The sequence below is a fragment of the Piliocolobus tephrosceles genome, chromosome 1 (assembly GCF_002776525.5).
Source record: "Piliocolobus tephrosceles isolate RC106 chromosome 1, ASM277652v3, whole genome shotgun sequence".
NCBI lineage: Eukaryota > Metazoa > Chordata > Mammalia > Primates > Cercopithecidae > Piliocolobus > Piliocolobus tephrosceles.
The window spans coordinates 120,982,622-120,999,187 of NC_045434.1; the positions used below are offsets into that span (position 1 = coordinate 120,982,622).

At 37.6% G+C, this 16,566-nt stretch overlaps 1 protein-coding gene across 4 annotated transcripts in view; it reads right to left on the minus strand.

Annotated features, from left to right (window-relative positions):
- CDC14A (cell division cycle 14A) overlaps positions 1-16,566 on the minus strand; it is a 169,613-nt gene that overhangs the window by 31,063 nt on the left and 121,984 nt on the right. For all 4 annotated transcript variants that reach the window (XM_023191294.2, XM_023191296.3, XM_023191293.3 and 1 more), the window contains one exon: positions 5,325-5,484. In XM_023191294.2, the coding sequence (XP_023047062.1) occupies positions 5,325-5,484 (160 nt within the window). The remainder of the gene's footprint in view (positions 1-5,324; positions 5,485-16,566) is intronic.

Consider the following 16,566-nt stretch of genomic DNA (forward strand, 5'->3'; position numbering starts at 1 on the left):
TGCTGGCAACAATGAAGAACCCTACCTAGTCCAGGGAAGACCCTCCTATCTTTGTCCCCCAAAGGAAAGGGGTCTGCTCTCAGATGCCCCATTGCCCTTTGGAGGATATAAGCAGCAACACTCTTTCTTTTGGATACTGGACTGCCCTACATAAAGGCAAAAAATGACAGTAAACTAAAATACTGTACCAAAAGAAGTACAATTAAAAAAAAAAAAAAAAAAAAACAAGAGTGATGACCTAGTGAAAGAACAAATAACACCATAAAGAATAAATATTTTATTTCACCAGTTGTTTTCTCCACACACAATCATGTCCACAGATTTCATGTCCACAGATTTAAAGTAATTGCTAACCAAAACGTAAACAAAATCATGGCACAGTAAGCTATAGGAAAGGCTATGGAAAGTCTCATCAAGAAGAGATCTATGAGACAGAATATAGCACACTAGGGAATAAAGATGGAAGAGTCATAATAGAAAAATGACATAAATAGACAGTTTAAATAGAAATGAGTAAAAATAGAAGTCCGAGAACTGGAAGATAAAGATGAGAATGGAAATTTTAGCAGATTTTAATAAATTGGCTAGGAAAGGTGGCTGGGTCATCTCTAAAGTTCTTTTCAGCTCTCAGATGTTGAACCTACAGATGTTAAGTGTTGGGGAAAGGCAAAGATGTCCTCTTTATAATAAGCTGCTTCTGATCAATAAAAAGTTTGAATTTTTCAGAGCTACCCACATCTCTCTTCTGGCTGCCCCACTCACTGCCACTGGTTGGGACCTTTAAAACCTGGACCTCCCCATCACCAGCTCCCTGGCCTTCCACCCTCAGCCCTATATGACACCATAGCCAGAGAGATCTCCTGACACCATGATTCAGTGTGCTGTCACTCCCCTGCTTAATAACCTCTGGTGGATCCCAATGGCATTCAAATTAGAACTGGTCTTCACCGTCATAAGGGGGGAAAGAAAGGTGCTTAAAAGCAGGACATTAGAGATTTAATTTTTACTTCATAGATTTTTCTAAGATGCACCCTGCTTATGAGTACTTGATGGATTTTATAAATCACAATATCTCAAAGATGTAATTAAAACAGCTACATTCTTGTCTACTTGATTGTTAATTTGTAGGAACTTGGCTGAATATTAGCAGCACCTGTATCTAATTAATATCACTAAGTCAAGAGCATCTACTGATTGGCATGCTAATAACGGACTATAGCCCTAAAGTAGAAAGACAAAATGTAAAAACCGTTGTTATTCCAGGAGAAGTTTATTAGCAGGAATGGTTAGAGTTTTGCTCAAAATTACTGTATATAATTTACTAAAGCCACAATGAAGACCTCACAGAGAGCTAGCAGAGTATAGTGAGAGGCCTCCTGGGAGGGTTGCTGAGTGCACAGACTTTGGAGCCAGAGCACAGAAGTTCGAATGACCACCTCACCATGTACTTAGGATCTTGGGCAGATGGTTTGACCTCTAACTCAGGTATGTCTCCTGTAAATGGGCCTAGTAACACTGCCTATTTCATACGGCTACTGTAAGGATTAAAAGAGTTCATTAATGTCAAGTGCCTAAAACAGTTCCTGGCACATAGTGCCTTCATGCTAAGATCCTGATTTAATATTTGCACTTTAAATAAAGTAATTTAAATCCCATCTTTAAAAATAACTCCAAGCCATAATGGACCTATAGGCCCTAAATGTTAAAGTGAGCACTTATTGCTAGTACTATTTTGTATTTGAGGACATAATGCACTTGTGTAGCTTAGATTATTACCAATTTCATGCCTCTGTCCTTTTTTTTCTCTGAAACTATTAGCCTTCTTCATCCATTCACATAATACTTATTAAGGCCTTTGGTCAAAAATAGAATCGTGATGAAGACAAATAAACGTCTCTACCTTCCTAGAGAGTATGGGAAGCAGGAATGAGGACTGAGGAGGAAAAGTATAGTGCAAGGCAGGAACAGGGAGCAGGGAGCCTAACCTACATCCACAGGATGGGCTGTGTATATTTCATAGTGCCCAGTCCAGCACTGAAGTCCAGGCTCCATAAAAGTGAAGCCTCTATTTTATTTCTCATAACTCTAAGTTGACAAAGAACATTCATTAAAACCACAGCCTAGTCCATCACTATGATCTGCATCATTCTGGTTGTTTTCCTTTCACCTACATCCTAAGCACTAAAAAAACTGTATTTTTTTTTTTTTTTTTTTGAGATGGTCTTGCTCTGTTGCCCAGGCTGGAGTGCAGTGGCACGATCTCAGCTCACTGCAACCTCCGCCTCTTGGGTTCAAGTGATTCTCGTGCCTCAGCCTCCCAAGAAGCTGAAACTACAGGCATGTGCCATCACACCTGGCTAATTTTTTTTTTTTCTATTTTTAGTAGTGATGGGGTTTCATTATGCTGGCCAGGCTGGTCTCAAACTCCTGACCTCAAGTGATCCATCCACCTCAGCCTCCCAAAGTGCCAGGATTACAGGCATAAGCCACGATGCCCGGCCTAAAAAACTATATTCGAATTCTCCAAATCTGGTAATACAGAGCTTCTTAGTAACTAATCACAAGAAAATTACTGTAGGCCTAGAAAGAAAAAAATAATTTAGAATCTCTGCTTTAATCTTTTTTTTCAAGGCAATCTCAAGAGGAATACTGCTTTTTTGTACTTCCTATATATACAAACTAAGTAAATCCAGAAATTCCATGGACTTTCACCCTCCATGCAACTTGAAACACATTAAATTCTTAGAGCATTCTCAATCTATTTTTCCATGCGCAATTTATAAGAACAATAAAGACATCAATAACTCTGTTAAGTCCAATTTTGAGCAAGCTAATATTCCATATTCATGTGATATTCCAGAGCTGGCACCAGATAAGCATGGCAAGAAAAGTGCTTGTAAGAGTTACTTGCACAAAGCCATTAACTAGCTAATAAAGTAGTCCAAGAGCCTTATACATGATGCTGTGTGAAATATTCACCATAACATCATTCTGTAGCATCTCTGAATTCTTTCATTTCTGCCCTTGAATTTCAGAAACAATAGCATTTCAATGGCTAAAACTAAAATAATGATGGGGGGGTGCTATGGTCTGAATATTTGTAGCCCCCAAAATTCATATGTTGAAATCCCAACCCCCAACATGATGGCATTAAGAGTTTGTTTGTTCTTTTTGCCATGTGAAGATGCAGAAGGTGCTGTCTATGAACCAGTAGGCAGGCCCTCACCAGACACCAAATCGGTTGATGCCTTGATCTTGAATTTCCCAACCTGCAGAACTGTGAGAAATAAATTTCTGTTGTTTATAAGCCGCCTAGCCTGTAGTGTTTTGTTACAGCAGCCCAAATGGACTAAGACCAGGGAGTAGACTTACATATACTTATATTTAAAACTGACTTATTTTAAATTCCAATCATACTGCATTCCTTACCCTCACCGTGATACATAAATGTTAAGTATTCTTAAGATCGACAGATTGGGGATTAAAAGAGTATGAGAATAAAATGTTCTAACTACCAGATGTTAATCTAATCAAGATTATGATATAGAAAGTACTATGTTCCTGCAAGGTAAATATGTTTCTCAGATAACAGGATTAACTTTATGTTTGTCTTTTCAGAGTTCAAAGCCCTGTCTTTTCAGAGTTCAAAGCTTTCACTCAAAGCCCTGTTTACTTGAACTCAACCTGGGAAGCAAATGCTGACTAGAGCAAGAAAAAGGTATTCTTGCTTAGCTATATTATCACATTAAAATCTTAGTTCAGAGCCTTTCTTTTTATTTGCTCTTAATAGGTGAGCTGGAACACAGTGACAAGAAAGTCAACAAAGGCTCTAACATCAACATGACCTTGGATAAGGTGTATATTTCATCAGGACAGATGACTTAAATGGGTAAACTTAGTCACCTCACCAGTGGCCATCCTGGAGAACAGAGCACTAGGTTTAAAAATCAGTTCTTCCAACGGTCTCCATCCTTTTGTCCTTGAAAGAAAACTCACGCTCCCAATCTCCAAGCACTCTGGCTTTCTTGCTAAAAAGAAATCTGTTTGGGATGCCAATCATTGACCTAAGAGAGCTATGATGTGTTCCTTCCATTCTGGGTTCCTTGTGGGCTAAGCTTGAGCCACAGTATTTGGTTTAAGGCCCTTGTCCGGGTCTAATGGGTCACTGTTTAATAGAATGTAAATCTACATTGTTGCTTCTATATTTTTTCTTTTTCTATTTTATTTTTTAGACACGGGTTCTTGCTCTGTCGCCCAGGATGGAGTACAGTGGTGCCATCATAGCTCACTACAGCTTCGACTCCTGGGCTCAAATATCCTCCCACCTCAGTCTCCCAAGTAACTGGGACCACAGAGGCACACATCACCCTGCCTGGCTTGTTCCACTATTTTGAACAGGTCTTTTTTTTTCTTTCTTTTTTTTTTTTTTGCTCCTTTAGAGATATAAAAATATAAGCCAGACACTTAGCTTCACCTTAGGCATAACGTGGTAGAAAGACTAAACTAGGAATTGAATGCCCAGTTCTCAAAGTGGCCCCACTACTAAACAACCCTGGAACTTTAGTTTCTTGTCTTTACAATAGTAGAACCAAACAAATGGTTTCAATGTTGTTTCTAGTCCCAAAAATGCTCATAATCCTAATTCTTAGTAAATCTCTTCTATTTTTATTCAGAGGTAACAGGGTGTAATATAAAAAAACACAAGCTTGGACTCAGACAGACATGGATTGAACCATGTTCGACACTGAGGTTAGAACATCTCTGATACACAGTTTCCTTCCTATAAATAGAGATAGTATTACCTAACTCACCAGGTAGTTATGAATATTAAATCAGACAATATATATCAACTATTTAAGGTGGTTTGTTTACAGTAGAGCTTTAATTTTTTTAAAAGAGTTGCCCTAATCATGTTTTCAAGTCGGCACTTACTTTAGAAATCAGCATGAATTTGAGGCTTTCAAAGCACCACTTGTGGTATGTATTATTTCAATTGTCACATTAAAATTTTTCTTCTTGATATCTATTTTAATTTTCAAATAGAAAGTTTGTTTTTCTGTTTCCTTTCTGTAAATATTCTCCCCTACCAGAGTAGCCTCCTTTATAATTTACTCCTTAAATTATACCTTTTTTTTTTTTTTTTTTTTTTTAAGGGCAACTGGTTTCTTTCCTCTGCTTCTTGCTATATAGATGGATGACTCTACATCTAAAAACCTGGCACTCTCGGCATCCAGAGAAAAGACACTGCTATGTTACATATGTCCAACTGAGAAACAAATGCAGAACATCAGTTTTAAGATAGAATCTTCCTAGGGAAAACTTACCTCTCCAAATCGTTCCATGTTTTGTATTTTTGAAAGATTTCCACCAATAGACATATCATCTAGGCTAGAAAGAATTTTATTAATACTTCCTTCACTGGATGGTCGATTTTTCAGTTTGGATCGGAAAATGTCTCCTTGGACCCACAACGATGCTTGTTTTCTGTAAAAACAAGCAACAAAAAAAAAAAAAGACAAGAAAAAGTTATCTTTAAAACAATCTACTCTCATCTCAAGCATATGATGTCTTATAAAGGAAAAGATTTAGCAAATAAGCATTTACAAATCAGACTAGAAAATTATATCTTAGAATAAAAAACAATGAAGTCACTTTCAAAAAGCCAAAATAAGGTTCTATATTCAACACAAATGTCATCCTTCAACATTTGTCTATACAGTTGACTGTTGAAGTCCTCAGATGCTCAGAACAAATTCCACAGCAATAAATATTATGAGCCTATTTATCTTTTAAATATAAATTTGAAATCTTTAATTTCTCAAGTAGCAATTTAATATGCCTGTTTATAAAAACAGAGAGAATAACTGGACTCAAAACTGTAGATGAAAGAACTTGGGAGATATTACCCAAAAAGTACTACATACCTACTTTTGGGTGGTACCATGAAAGGCCCTCACATATAACTTTTAAAACCTACTCTTAGAATCTAAAAGCAAGGCTTATAGCCTCAATTACATTGTCCTTAGAAAAGAAAATGTGTTTGAAGTTCATGTATAAATTTTCTTTCATTCATTAAGGCACAATTACAACTGTTTTCAAAGTTATACGAAGATAATTTAAAATATGTAAGCAAAATGACACTCTGAGTATTTTATTTTTATTGATGGGATCACCTTCATACATTTCCTCTAAGATAAACTATCCTATAAAATCACTTTATTTTTATCCTATAACACGCTTTACAGAATAGAATTAAACTAAAAACACTGGTTCATCATAAAAAATATCAACATCCAGTGAAATAATAGCATTATCAAGGAGATGCCACCAGTAAGAACAGATTTTTTTTTAAAGCAACAGGATTGAGTAATACTTTCTCACAAAGATTTCACATACCACATAAAATTCAGGTTAAAACACTGATCATTAGAGAAATGCAAATTAAAACCACAGTGAGATACCACCACACACCAGTAAGAATGGCTATTATCAAAAAGTTAAAAAATAACAGATGCTGGTGAGGTTGCGGAGAGAAAGGAACACTTATACACTGTTCGTGGGAGTGTAAATTAGTTCAACCATTGTGGAAAGCAGTGTAGCAATTCCTCAAAGAGTGAGAAACAGAATTACCATTCATCCCAGCAATCCCACTACTAAGTATATATCTTGAGGAATATAAATCATTCTACCATAAAGACACATATACGCAAATGTTCATGCAGCACTATTCACAATAGCAAAGACAAGGAATCAACCTAAATTCCATCAGTGATAGACTGGATAAAAAAAAAATGTGGTACATACACACCATGGAATACTATGCAGCCACAAAAAAGAATAAGATCATGTCATTTGTGGGAACACAGATGGAGCCTCCCAAACCTACACAGTGTGCACATGTACCCTAGAACTTAAAGTATAATATATGTATATATATATCTATATCTTTTGATATATCTCTCTATATATACATATATATACAGAGAGAGAGAGTTAGGTTGAAAGGAATAAAAATCATGATTAAAAAAAGAGAAGATTCAGCTCTGTCATAAATATTGAGAAATTCAGATAAATGAAACACACAGGAAGGACAAGATATATGGATGAAAGACTGAATCCCTGTCTCTCAAGAAGGGATTTCTAGTTTAGGATGAGAAAAGCAAACATATGAAGTCCAATGTTATAAACTGTATGATCAGGATTTGCACAGGACCTCAGGAAAAGAGGCCCCTTACTCAATCTGAAGGAATCAAAGAGAAGTTCCCCAACATTCCAGAAGTATCTGGAAAGATGAGCAGGACTTACCCAGCTAAGAGTATTGCCAAGCAAAGAAAACAGCGTGGGCTGGAAAAAGTGGTATCAAAGAAAACAGCACGTTTATGAACATGAATTGTTTAATTTGGCTGAAACAGAGGCTATGAGAGATGGGCCCTGCATGTCATCCTAAGGAATTTAAATTTGATCCCCAAAATAAAGGAAAGACCTTTTAAAGGTCTTCAGGAATGAAAAACAAAGTGGAAACAGAGGAGAAGAAGGACCTAAGAGGCTAGTTGAAAAAAATTCCAATTCCAAAAGAAGTTATAAAATGAAAATTCTGATGCTGCTGCCAACCTAAAGATGAAAATTACAAAGTGACAACTTTCACTTGCTTGGTTTGAAAGACGCAATCTGTCCCATCTCTGGAAAGGCTTGATTTGAACCTGAATATTAAAGATGAATAAGGTGTCAGAGCTGATTTGTGTGTTGCTAAGCAATGCTGTACGCAAGTGCTTCTTGAGAAAAAGCAGCACTTCACGCAAATTCCTTTTTATTGAAAATGCAAACCATGCTAGCTTTTATTGTGGTGTCTATTACTCCCTAAAAGCCTCATCTCAAACAAAAGAAGTAAAACATGTATTTTTAAGCATTTAGTATTTAAAAATCAAATCTTATGAAGCTAACACACCAGCTCAAAGTACATTCTCCAAGAATATAGTGCATTTTCTAAGACAGCATGAAATTTACTGACCCTCTGCTAATAGGGCATGTGCTTTAAAATGACAGGAAGGGATGTGTCTTGCTTTGAATAGAGCCTTAAGAAGTACAGCCAGTGCTGGGGTCATTGTTTTCAGCCATGTCCTTGCCCTGGGTTAGTTGGGCTTAGGCTAGCCAGGCATGGGACATAAGAAAATAACTAAATAATTTGGCTTGTGATGAGCCAAGTTACAGTTGATTCTGATCTAGAGCCTTCACAGGTCTTTTTTTTACATCTACTTTTAATATTCCTCTAATGAAATCCAAGTCAGTTGCACTGTTATAGTGAATATTCCTAGTTCTGAGTACAGAACACAATGGCAGCCAGCCATTGTGCAGGCTTCTGTGTGTGGCTGACCTGTCCTCCTTCACTTCCCTAAGCCCAGCCTAATCCCATCTCCACACCAACCGAACTCTTCATCTTCATCCTTCTTCCATCCTGGACACATTTTCCCAAAAACCCCAACCCTGACCACAAAGTCCATCCAAAGCCACTATTTGGTCACTTCAAGTAGAAACATAACCCACTTTCTAGCTTGGCCTAGGCCTACTCTAGCCATGACTTGAGTACCAATCTGTTTTGTGTACCTTCTATTCCACCAGCCCAGAGTTATTACGAAAACAGAGACAGTTCCTGGCCTAAAGAAGTGGGCTAACAAAATGGTCTCACTTGCTATCAAAGGAAGACAGATGGGAATCTGTAACCAAGATGCAGGGGGTGGGACGGCGATAGGTATTCAAGGAGTTCTTCAAATGCTGCGATACAAGTGGATGATTCACTAGGAAGATGTTTAGAGAATTTCTGAAGGTATAATGGAAGGCAGTTAATTGTGAAACATACTGGAAAATGAAGTTAGAAGGAAAAAACTGAGAAAGGGAATTCTCCAAAAGACTCAACTGACTAAATCTTGTTTAGGTATAGAACCCTATAATCAGAAGCTAGATCATTGGAGTGTCATGCCAAAATGCAAACTTCATAACTAAACCTAATACGTTACTGCTTACTTTTTTACTGCTTACAATACTTTTCCCCCCATCTCTAATCCTTTTCATATAGTTTTATTCAGAGCACACAAAACAAAACAAACAAAAACCATTCATGGTAAGGATACAGAGAAACTGCACCCCTCATTCATTGCTGGTGGGAATGAAAAATGGTACAGCCATTGTGGAAAACAGTTTCACAGTTCCTCAGAGGGTTACACATAGAATTACCACCTGATCTAGTAACTCCACTTTTAGGTGTATACCCAAAATCATTGAAACTGGGGATTCAAATAGATACCTGTGTACCAATGTTCATAATAGTTGCATTATTCGCAATAACCAAAAGGTAGAAATAACTCAAATGCCCATCAACAAATGAATAGATAAATAAAATGGGATATATACCACACAATGGAATATTATTCAGCCTCAAAAAGAAATTCTGATACGTTACAACATGGATGAACGTTGAAAATGTGCTAAGTAAAATAAGTCAGACACAAAAGGACAAATATTGAATGATTCCATTTGCATGAGGAATCTAGAACAGGCAAATTCATAATGTCAGAAAATAGAACAGAGGTTTCCAGAGACTTGGGTAGGGGTTGGAGATAATGGGGATTTATTGTTTAATGGGTACATAGTTTCTGTTTGGAACGATGAAAACATTCTGGAAATAGTGGTGATGGCTGCACAACATTATGAACATATATAAAGTCACTGAATTATACACATAATAATGGTTAAAATTGTAAGGTTTATGTTATACATATTTTACCATAATACAAAATTAATTTAAAAATTCAGTCTTCTATCCAGAGTAATAACTGGCATGAGTATTTAATAATAAATTTCTGATGCAACCACTGCCAAAGATTCTGATACATACTTAATTATCCTTAATACTTGAACCCATATTAGGATTTTATTTTTGCTTAGCCAGTAGTTCCAGTGTCAACTGGCAGTCAACAAATGGATCAGATAATGCAGCAGTAACTGTTGAAAAGAAAATCAGAAACTTCTATAACTGAGTGTTACCACGAAAATGTCATTTTCAATAAATAGTGTAAACTCAAACCTATGAAGTATGCCTGTAATTCTAATAAAACACAGTATCTTGTATTGTTAAATTCTGATTTTTATAGTATTTCGGATTATAATTTCTGTATTTTAGGAAACACAAAATTTTAAATCCTTAAAACAGATAATTAAAAATTTTTAGCCTATATTCCTTGACCTACTGCATGTATCTAAAAGGAAACCATAAAAGGAAATGGTACAGGTACACAAAGGCATACAAAGTGAACATAATGGACTATGGAGACTATGGGCAAGAGAGATTTAAAACTACATATTGGGTACAATGTACACTACTCAGGTGATGGGTGCACTAAAATCTCTGAGTTCATACTATACAATTCCTCCATGTAACCAATAACCACTTGCATCCCAAAAGCCACTGAAATTTAATTTTTTTTTAATTTTTCAAAAAAAAGAAATGATAGAAGTCAATCTCAACTAAAACTCAAACCATTACTGTTAGACTTTTTCAAGCATTTTCCATTTTCTAAACAGATGTTTTTCATCTTATTTTTGGTAATTCCTGAAATAAAAAAGCAATGGTTTAACTATTAATTTCTGATCTAGCTCAATTCAATTGTGAAACTTACCAAATGCTATCCATACCAAAGTAAGATGTAGCCCAAGTTGATATCTACAGCGCAAGGATGAGCCAAACACCCTTGTTATTGAATGTAGTTCAAGGACCAGCAGCATCGCATCACCTAGGAGCCTGTTAGAAACGCAGACTCTCAGGTCTCACCTCAGACCTGCTGAATCAGAGACTGCACTGAACAAGATCCCCCAATGATTCCTAGGCACTTTCATGTTTGAGAAGCACCGAAGACAATGGAAGGCTTGCAACAAAGTTAGAATTCTGAAAATATCCAACTAAGTAGAAGCTGATGAAGACATCTATGGTAATAAAGTAAAACGGGAATTTCTGATTTATGGATTTAAGAATGAAAAAGAGTTCAACCCATAATATTGTGCTTCTTAAAGATAACCTTCTTCAAAATGGAAGCTCTGCTTTACAGAGACAAAACTTCCTGTAAGAGCCAGGTTTAGGCTTTATGTGAGTTCTCTCTGTCTCAGGAGGAAATGCAAAATAAAAACAATGCCATATTGGGCCCCATAAGTAAAGGATCTCCATGAAGTGAAAATCCCCATGGGAGCCCAACACTGGTCCCTCAATGATCCCTTTATAATGAATGAAAGCTTTAACAGATCATGATCCCCGAGGACACAGACAGATCTATCTATCTGTGATATAGGTTATGTATCACAGATAGATAATGATACCCAAGGTCAGGGGAACATTCACACAGTAAACGTTCAATAAATAGAATCAATCAAATTGTAAAAGCAGCCTGACTCCACCTTTATAATTCTAAAGGTTGTCTCTGAGGACGTTGAGTCCAGAGTTGGCTCAAAAACAAAAAGATGTATTTTTACATCATTTTAAGAACCTTGAGGATGTTTGATAGAAGACACATTTGGGATTCAGAATGGTATTTTTGGTTTAAGAACTTTATCTTTAAATAGAAGAAAAACACCTGATGGTTGTTTTGCAAATAGAGGCTCTTATTTATATCCTTTAAAAGTTTAAATACAAAATTTCAGACTGTAACAAAGGAGAGGTCAGCCAATACGTAAATTCATCAACAACTCAAAAGGATGCTAATAAACATCTCTCTTACTGCCAGTGAATAAGAGGGCTGCTTGTTTAAGACACAGCAATCAAACACCTGGACATATTTTGGTCCTCAAGGACTAGGAGGATATGACAAACCAGCCTTTATAAGTCAGAGCTTTGGAATTAACATTCTCTAAAAAGCACTGATTGACTTTTCACCTTTAAAAGAATACAATCACTTTAACTTGTTCAGTCATTTTTGACAGGTGAAAACCTAACAGAAAACGTTTTTACCCTCTTATTTCTTGCTTAATGAACACGTTACTTATTCATGCTTTTGCGTCATCATTGACTCCATACTCTTTGTCTCTCCGATCATTAGTCTTCAAAGCCTTGTATTTTATTTTTTTCTTGAAATGTCCCTGGTACCCATCTCTAACTCTTCAGTCCAACTTCTATCCTCTTTTGATAAGTCCTTGTCTCTCTGAGATGGATGATAATAGTCTCCTTTTTAGCCTCTCTGATTCCAATCTCCATCCACCCAATTCATCTTACACATTGTTGCAACCCAAGCTTCCTTAAATAACACTTAAGTCACACGACTCCTCTATACACTCTTATTCATCATACTTTCTAATTTGGAGTATTTGGAATTAAATACTCCAAATTAGAAAGTATGATGAATAAGAGAAGTTCAGAATATGCATGTTCATCACTAGGATCTGCATCTCTTACTGTAATATTTGCTATCTATACAAAGCAGATGTATTAATTTCCTAAGGATATTGTAAAGCACTGCCGTAAATGTGGTAGTTTAAAAGAAGATAAATTTACTTTCTTACAGATCTGGAGTTAGAATTCTGAAATCAGTTTCACTGAGCTAAAGCAGTGACAGTAGGCAGGGCTGGTTCCAATAGAGACTTTGAGGAGATAATTTGTTTCCTTGCCTTTTTCAATTTAGAGTGGCTGCACATATTCCTTGGCTTATGGCTCCTTCCTCCATCTTTAAATTGCATCAGTCCAATCTCTGTTTCAGTCATCATATCGGCTTCTCCTCTAAATGGCTCCTCCTGGGTCCCTCTTCTAAGGACACTGTGATTATATTGGGCCCACCCAAATAATCCAGGATAATCTCCCCACATCAACATCCTTAACTTAATCACTTCTGCCAAGTCCTTTTTTCCATATACAGTAACATTCACAGCTGGCACAATTCACAGGGATTAAAACATGCATATATTTGGGGAGACACTATTCAGACTGCCACAGCAGATTCCATGCTGAAAATTATAGCCAGACTAATTACCTTAAAATATAAGGCAATAACACCATTTCTGGAAAATGGAGTAAATGTACTTTTCCCTATTCTTCCCAATAAGTAAAATTTAAAATCCTATATATATTTAAAAAAAAATAACAAGACTCTGAAAGATAGAAAAGAAAAAGGCAGATTGGTTGGAACTTTGAAACCTAAGTAATGAAATGGTGGTGAGTTCCTCGAGTTTTCTTTTTGCCTTACTTAGGCCAGTCTTAGGGCTGAAGAAGATAATGACCCAAAAATGCCAACAGAGCTGGGGTTTTTTTGTTTTGTTTTTTTGTTATTTTTTTGCGACGGAGTCCTGCTCTGTCACCCAGGCTGGAGTGCGGTGGAGCAATCTCGGCTTACTGCAACCTCCGCCTCCTGGGTTCAATTGATTGCCTCAGCCTCCGAATTAGCTGGGATTACAGGCACCTGCCACCACACCCAGTTCACTTTTGTATTTTTAATAGAGACGGGGTTTCATCATGTTGACCAGGTTGGTCTCGAACTCTTGACCTCATGTGATCTGCCTGCCTTGACCTCCTAAAGTGCTGGGATTACATGCATGAGCCACCGTGCCCAGCCCAGAGCTGGTATTTTTAAAGCCCAAAGAAAAACCTGCTCTGTCTAGTCAAAGGAACAGGAAAAGGGTATCCTAGAAGACAAAAAACGTTTCAACAACTGCTCTTCTCCAGCCAAACCCCACAGGAAAAAAACTGTGGCCCTGACCCTGACAGCCAGCAAAGACTGAGAGGGTATCCTGGATTTCCACGCTGCCAGGCTGTAGGCAGGCACCCCTATACCCTTTGTCAGTCACTCACCAGAGAAGTGTTAAAGAAGGCTAAGTTGGGAGTCAGGTAATGAGATCCCCCAGTTTTGGCCCCACTTCTCACTAAGGTATTAATGGTGGAACCTGGAAGTCCACCTCAACCAGGCAGTGACCAACAACCCTCCCTTATCAGCTGGAGTGGTGTCACAGGAGGCCTAGTGGAGAGTGAAGACTTTCACCATCACCCTTCAGCAACAAGGTGACTCCTATTACAGTGTCAGTGCAGACCAGATGGGAAGCTAGAACTCCCACCTCCACCCACCAGCAACAAGAAGTCTCTCAACCTTGGACATCAACAGAGGCTGAGTGCAGAATCCAGATTCCTGCCTCCACCTGGTAGTAGCAATGTGGCAACCCCCCAACCCCCAACCCAACTGCCACCACCTTCCCCTGCTGGAGCAGTGTAAGAAGCCAGATACAACAGAATGTTTAAGTAAGATCCAGAGTCTCACAACATACTAGGAAAATGTTCAGGTTAACATTTTCTGACCTTGACATTGACTGAATGAAAAGAGATGATCACTAAATGCCAACACCAAGATGACAGAGATGTTAGAAGAATTTGACAAAGATTTAAAAGTAGCCATGAGAAAAATGCCCCAACAAACAATTACAAAGACACACGAAACAACTGACAAAATAGGAAGTTTCAGCAAAGAAACAGATATAAAGAAAACCAAATAGAAAGTTTAGAATAGTATATAAACAAAATGTAATGGCCGGGCGCGGTGGCTCAAGCCTGTAATCCCAGCACTTTGGGAGGCGGAGACGGGCGGATCACGAGGTCGGGAGATCGAGACCATCCTGGCTAACACGGTGAAACCCCATCTCTACTAAAAAATACAAAAAACTAGCCGGGCGAGGTGGCGGGCGCCTGTAGTCCCAGCTACTCGGGAGGCTGAAGCAGGAGAATGGCGTAAACCCGGGAGACAGAGCTTGCAGTGAGCTGAGATCCGGCCACTGCACTCCAGCCTGGGCGACAGTGCAAGACTCTGTCTCAAAAAAAAAAAAAAAAAAATGTAAAATTCAGTGAGTGGGTTAAACGGCAGAATTGAGAGATGAGAGAATTTGTGAAGTTGAAGATAGAATAGTAGAAACTATCCAATCTGAATAACTAAGAGAAAATAAACTAAAAATAAAATGAAGAGAGTCCCAGAGAGCTGTGGGACTTACAAACCTAACACTCATGTCAACAGAGTTCCAGAAGGAGAGGAAAAAGAGGACAGGGTTCAGAAAGTACTTAAGTAAATAATAGCTGGAAAACCTTCCAAATTTGACAACGCATAAACCTAAACATTCGAGAAGCTGAGTAAACCTCAAAAAAGGATAATTCCAATGAAATCCACACCCAGACACATTGCCAAAATAGTGAAAACTACAAACAAGCAGAAGGAAATAAATATAAAAACATGAACCAATGAAATTAAAAACAAAAAAAAAAGGAGAAAATTAATGAAACAAAGAGCTGATTCTTCGAAAAGATCAATAAAATTGTCAAACTTCTAGCGAGACTGACAAAGGGAAAAAAATACATAAATTACTAACATCAGAAATGAAGCCAAGAAAATCACTACAGGCCCTGCAAACATAAAGGAATACTAAAAAAAAAAGCAACTCTACAAACATAAATTTGACAATTTAGATGAAACTGACTAATTCCTCAAAAAACAAACTACATAATTCACCCAATATGAAATGGAGTATTTATCTATTAAGGAAATTGAATTCATAATTTTAAAAAGAAATCCCCAGGCCCAGATAATTTCACTGGAGAATTCTACCAAGCATTTTAAGAATTCACACCAGTTCTCACAATCTCTTCCAGGAAACAGAGAAGAACAATTCCCAATTCATTTCATGAAGCCGGTATTATCGTGACACAAAACCCAGACAAAACAGTACAAAAAAAGAAAACTACAAACCAATGTTACTTATGAATATGCACATAAACATTTTTAACAGAGTTCAGCAATATATAAAAAGAATTACACACCATGACCAAATGGGGTTTATTCCAGGGACATAAGGCCCCTTCAATATACAAAAAACAATTGACGTAATCTACCATATTAACAGTCTAAAGAAGAAAATCATGTGATCTTATCAATCAATGCCGAAAAAGTATTTGACAAGTCTCAACACCCATTCATGATAAGAACTCTCAAAAACATAGAAATAGAGGGGAACTGTCTCAACTTGATAAAGAACATCTATAGAAAACCTCAATTAACATACTTAATCCAGGTGAATGCCTGTATGCTTTCCTTCCAAGACTGGGAGCACGACAAGGATGTCTGCTCTTGTCACTCTTATTCATTACAGTGCTGGAAGTTTTAGCCTGTCCAACAAGGGAAGAAAAGGAAACACAAGGTATATAGATGAGAAAGAAAATAAAACTGTCCTATTTGTGGTTGATAAAGCAATCCCCAAGAATTTGCACATACATACACACACAAGCCCCCACACAAAACTCCTAGGTTTCAGGATACAAAATAAACATAGAAAAATCAACTGTGGCCAGGCAGGGTGACTCACACCTGTAATCCCAGCACTTTGGGAGGCCGAGGTGGGAGGATCACCTGAGGTCAGGAGTTCGAGACCAGCCTAGCCAACATAGTGAAACCCCATCTCTACTAAAAATACAAAAAATTAGCTGGGCATGGTGGCACACGCCTGTAATCCCAGCTACTTGGGAGGCTGAGGAGGGAGAATCACTTGAACCCAGGAGGTGGAGGTTGCAGT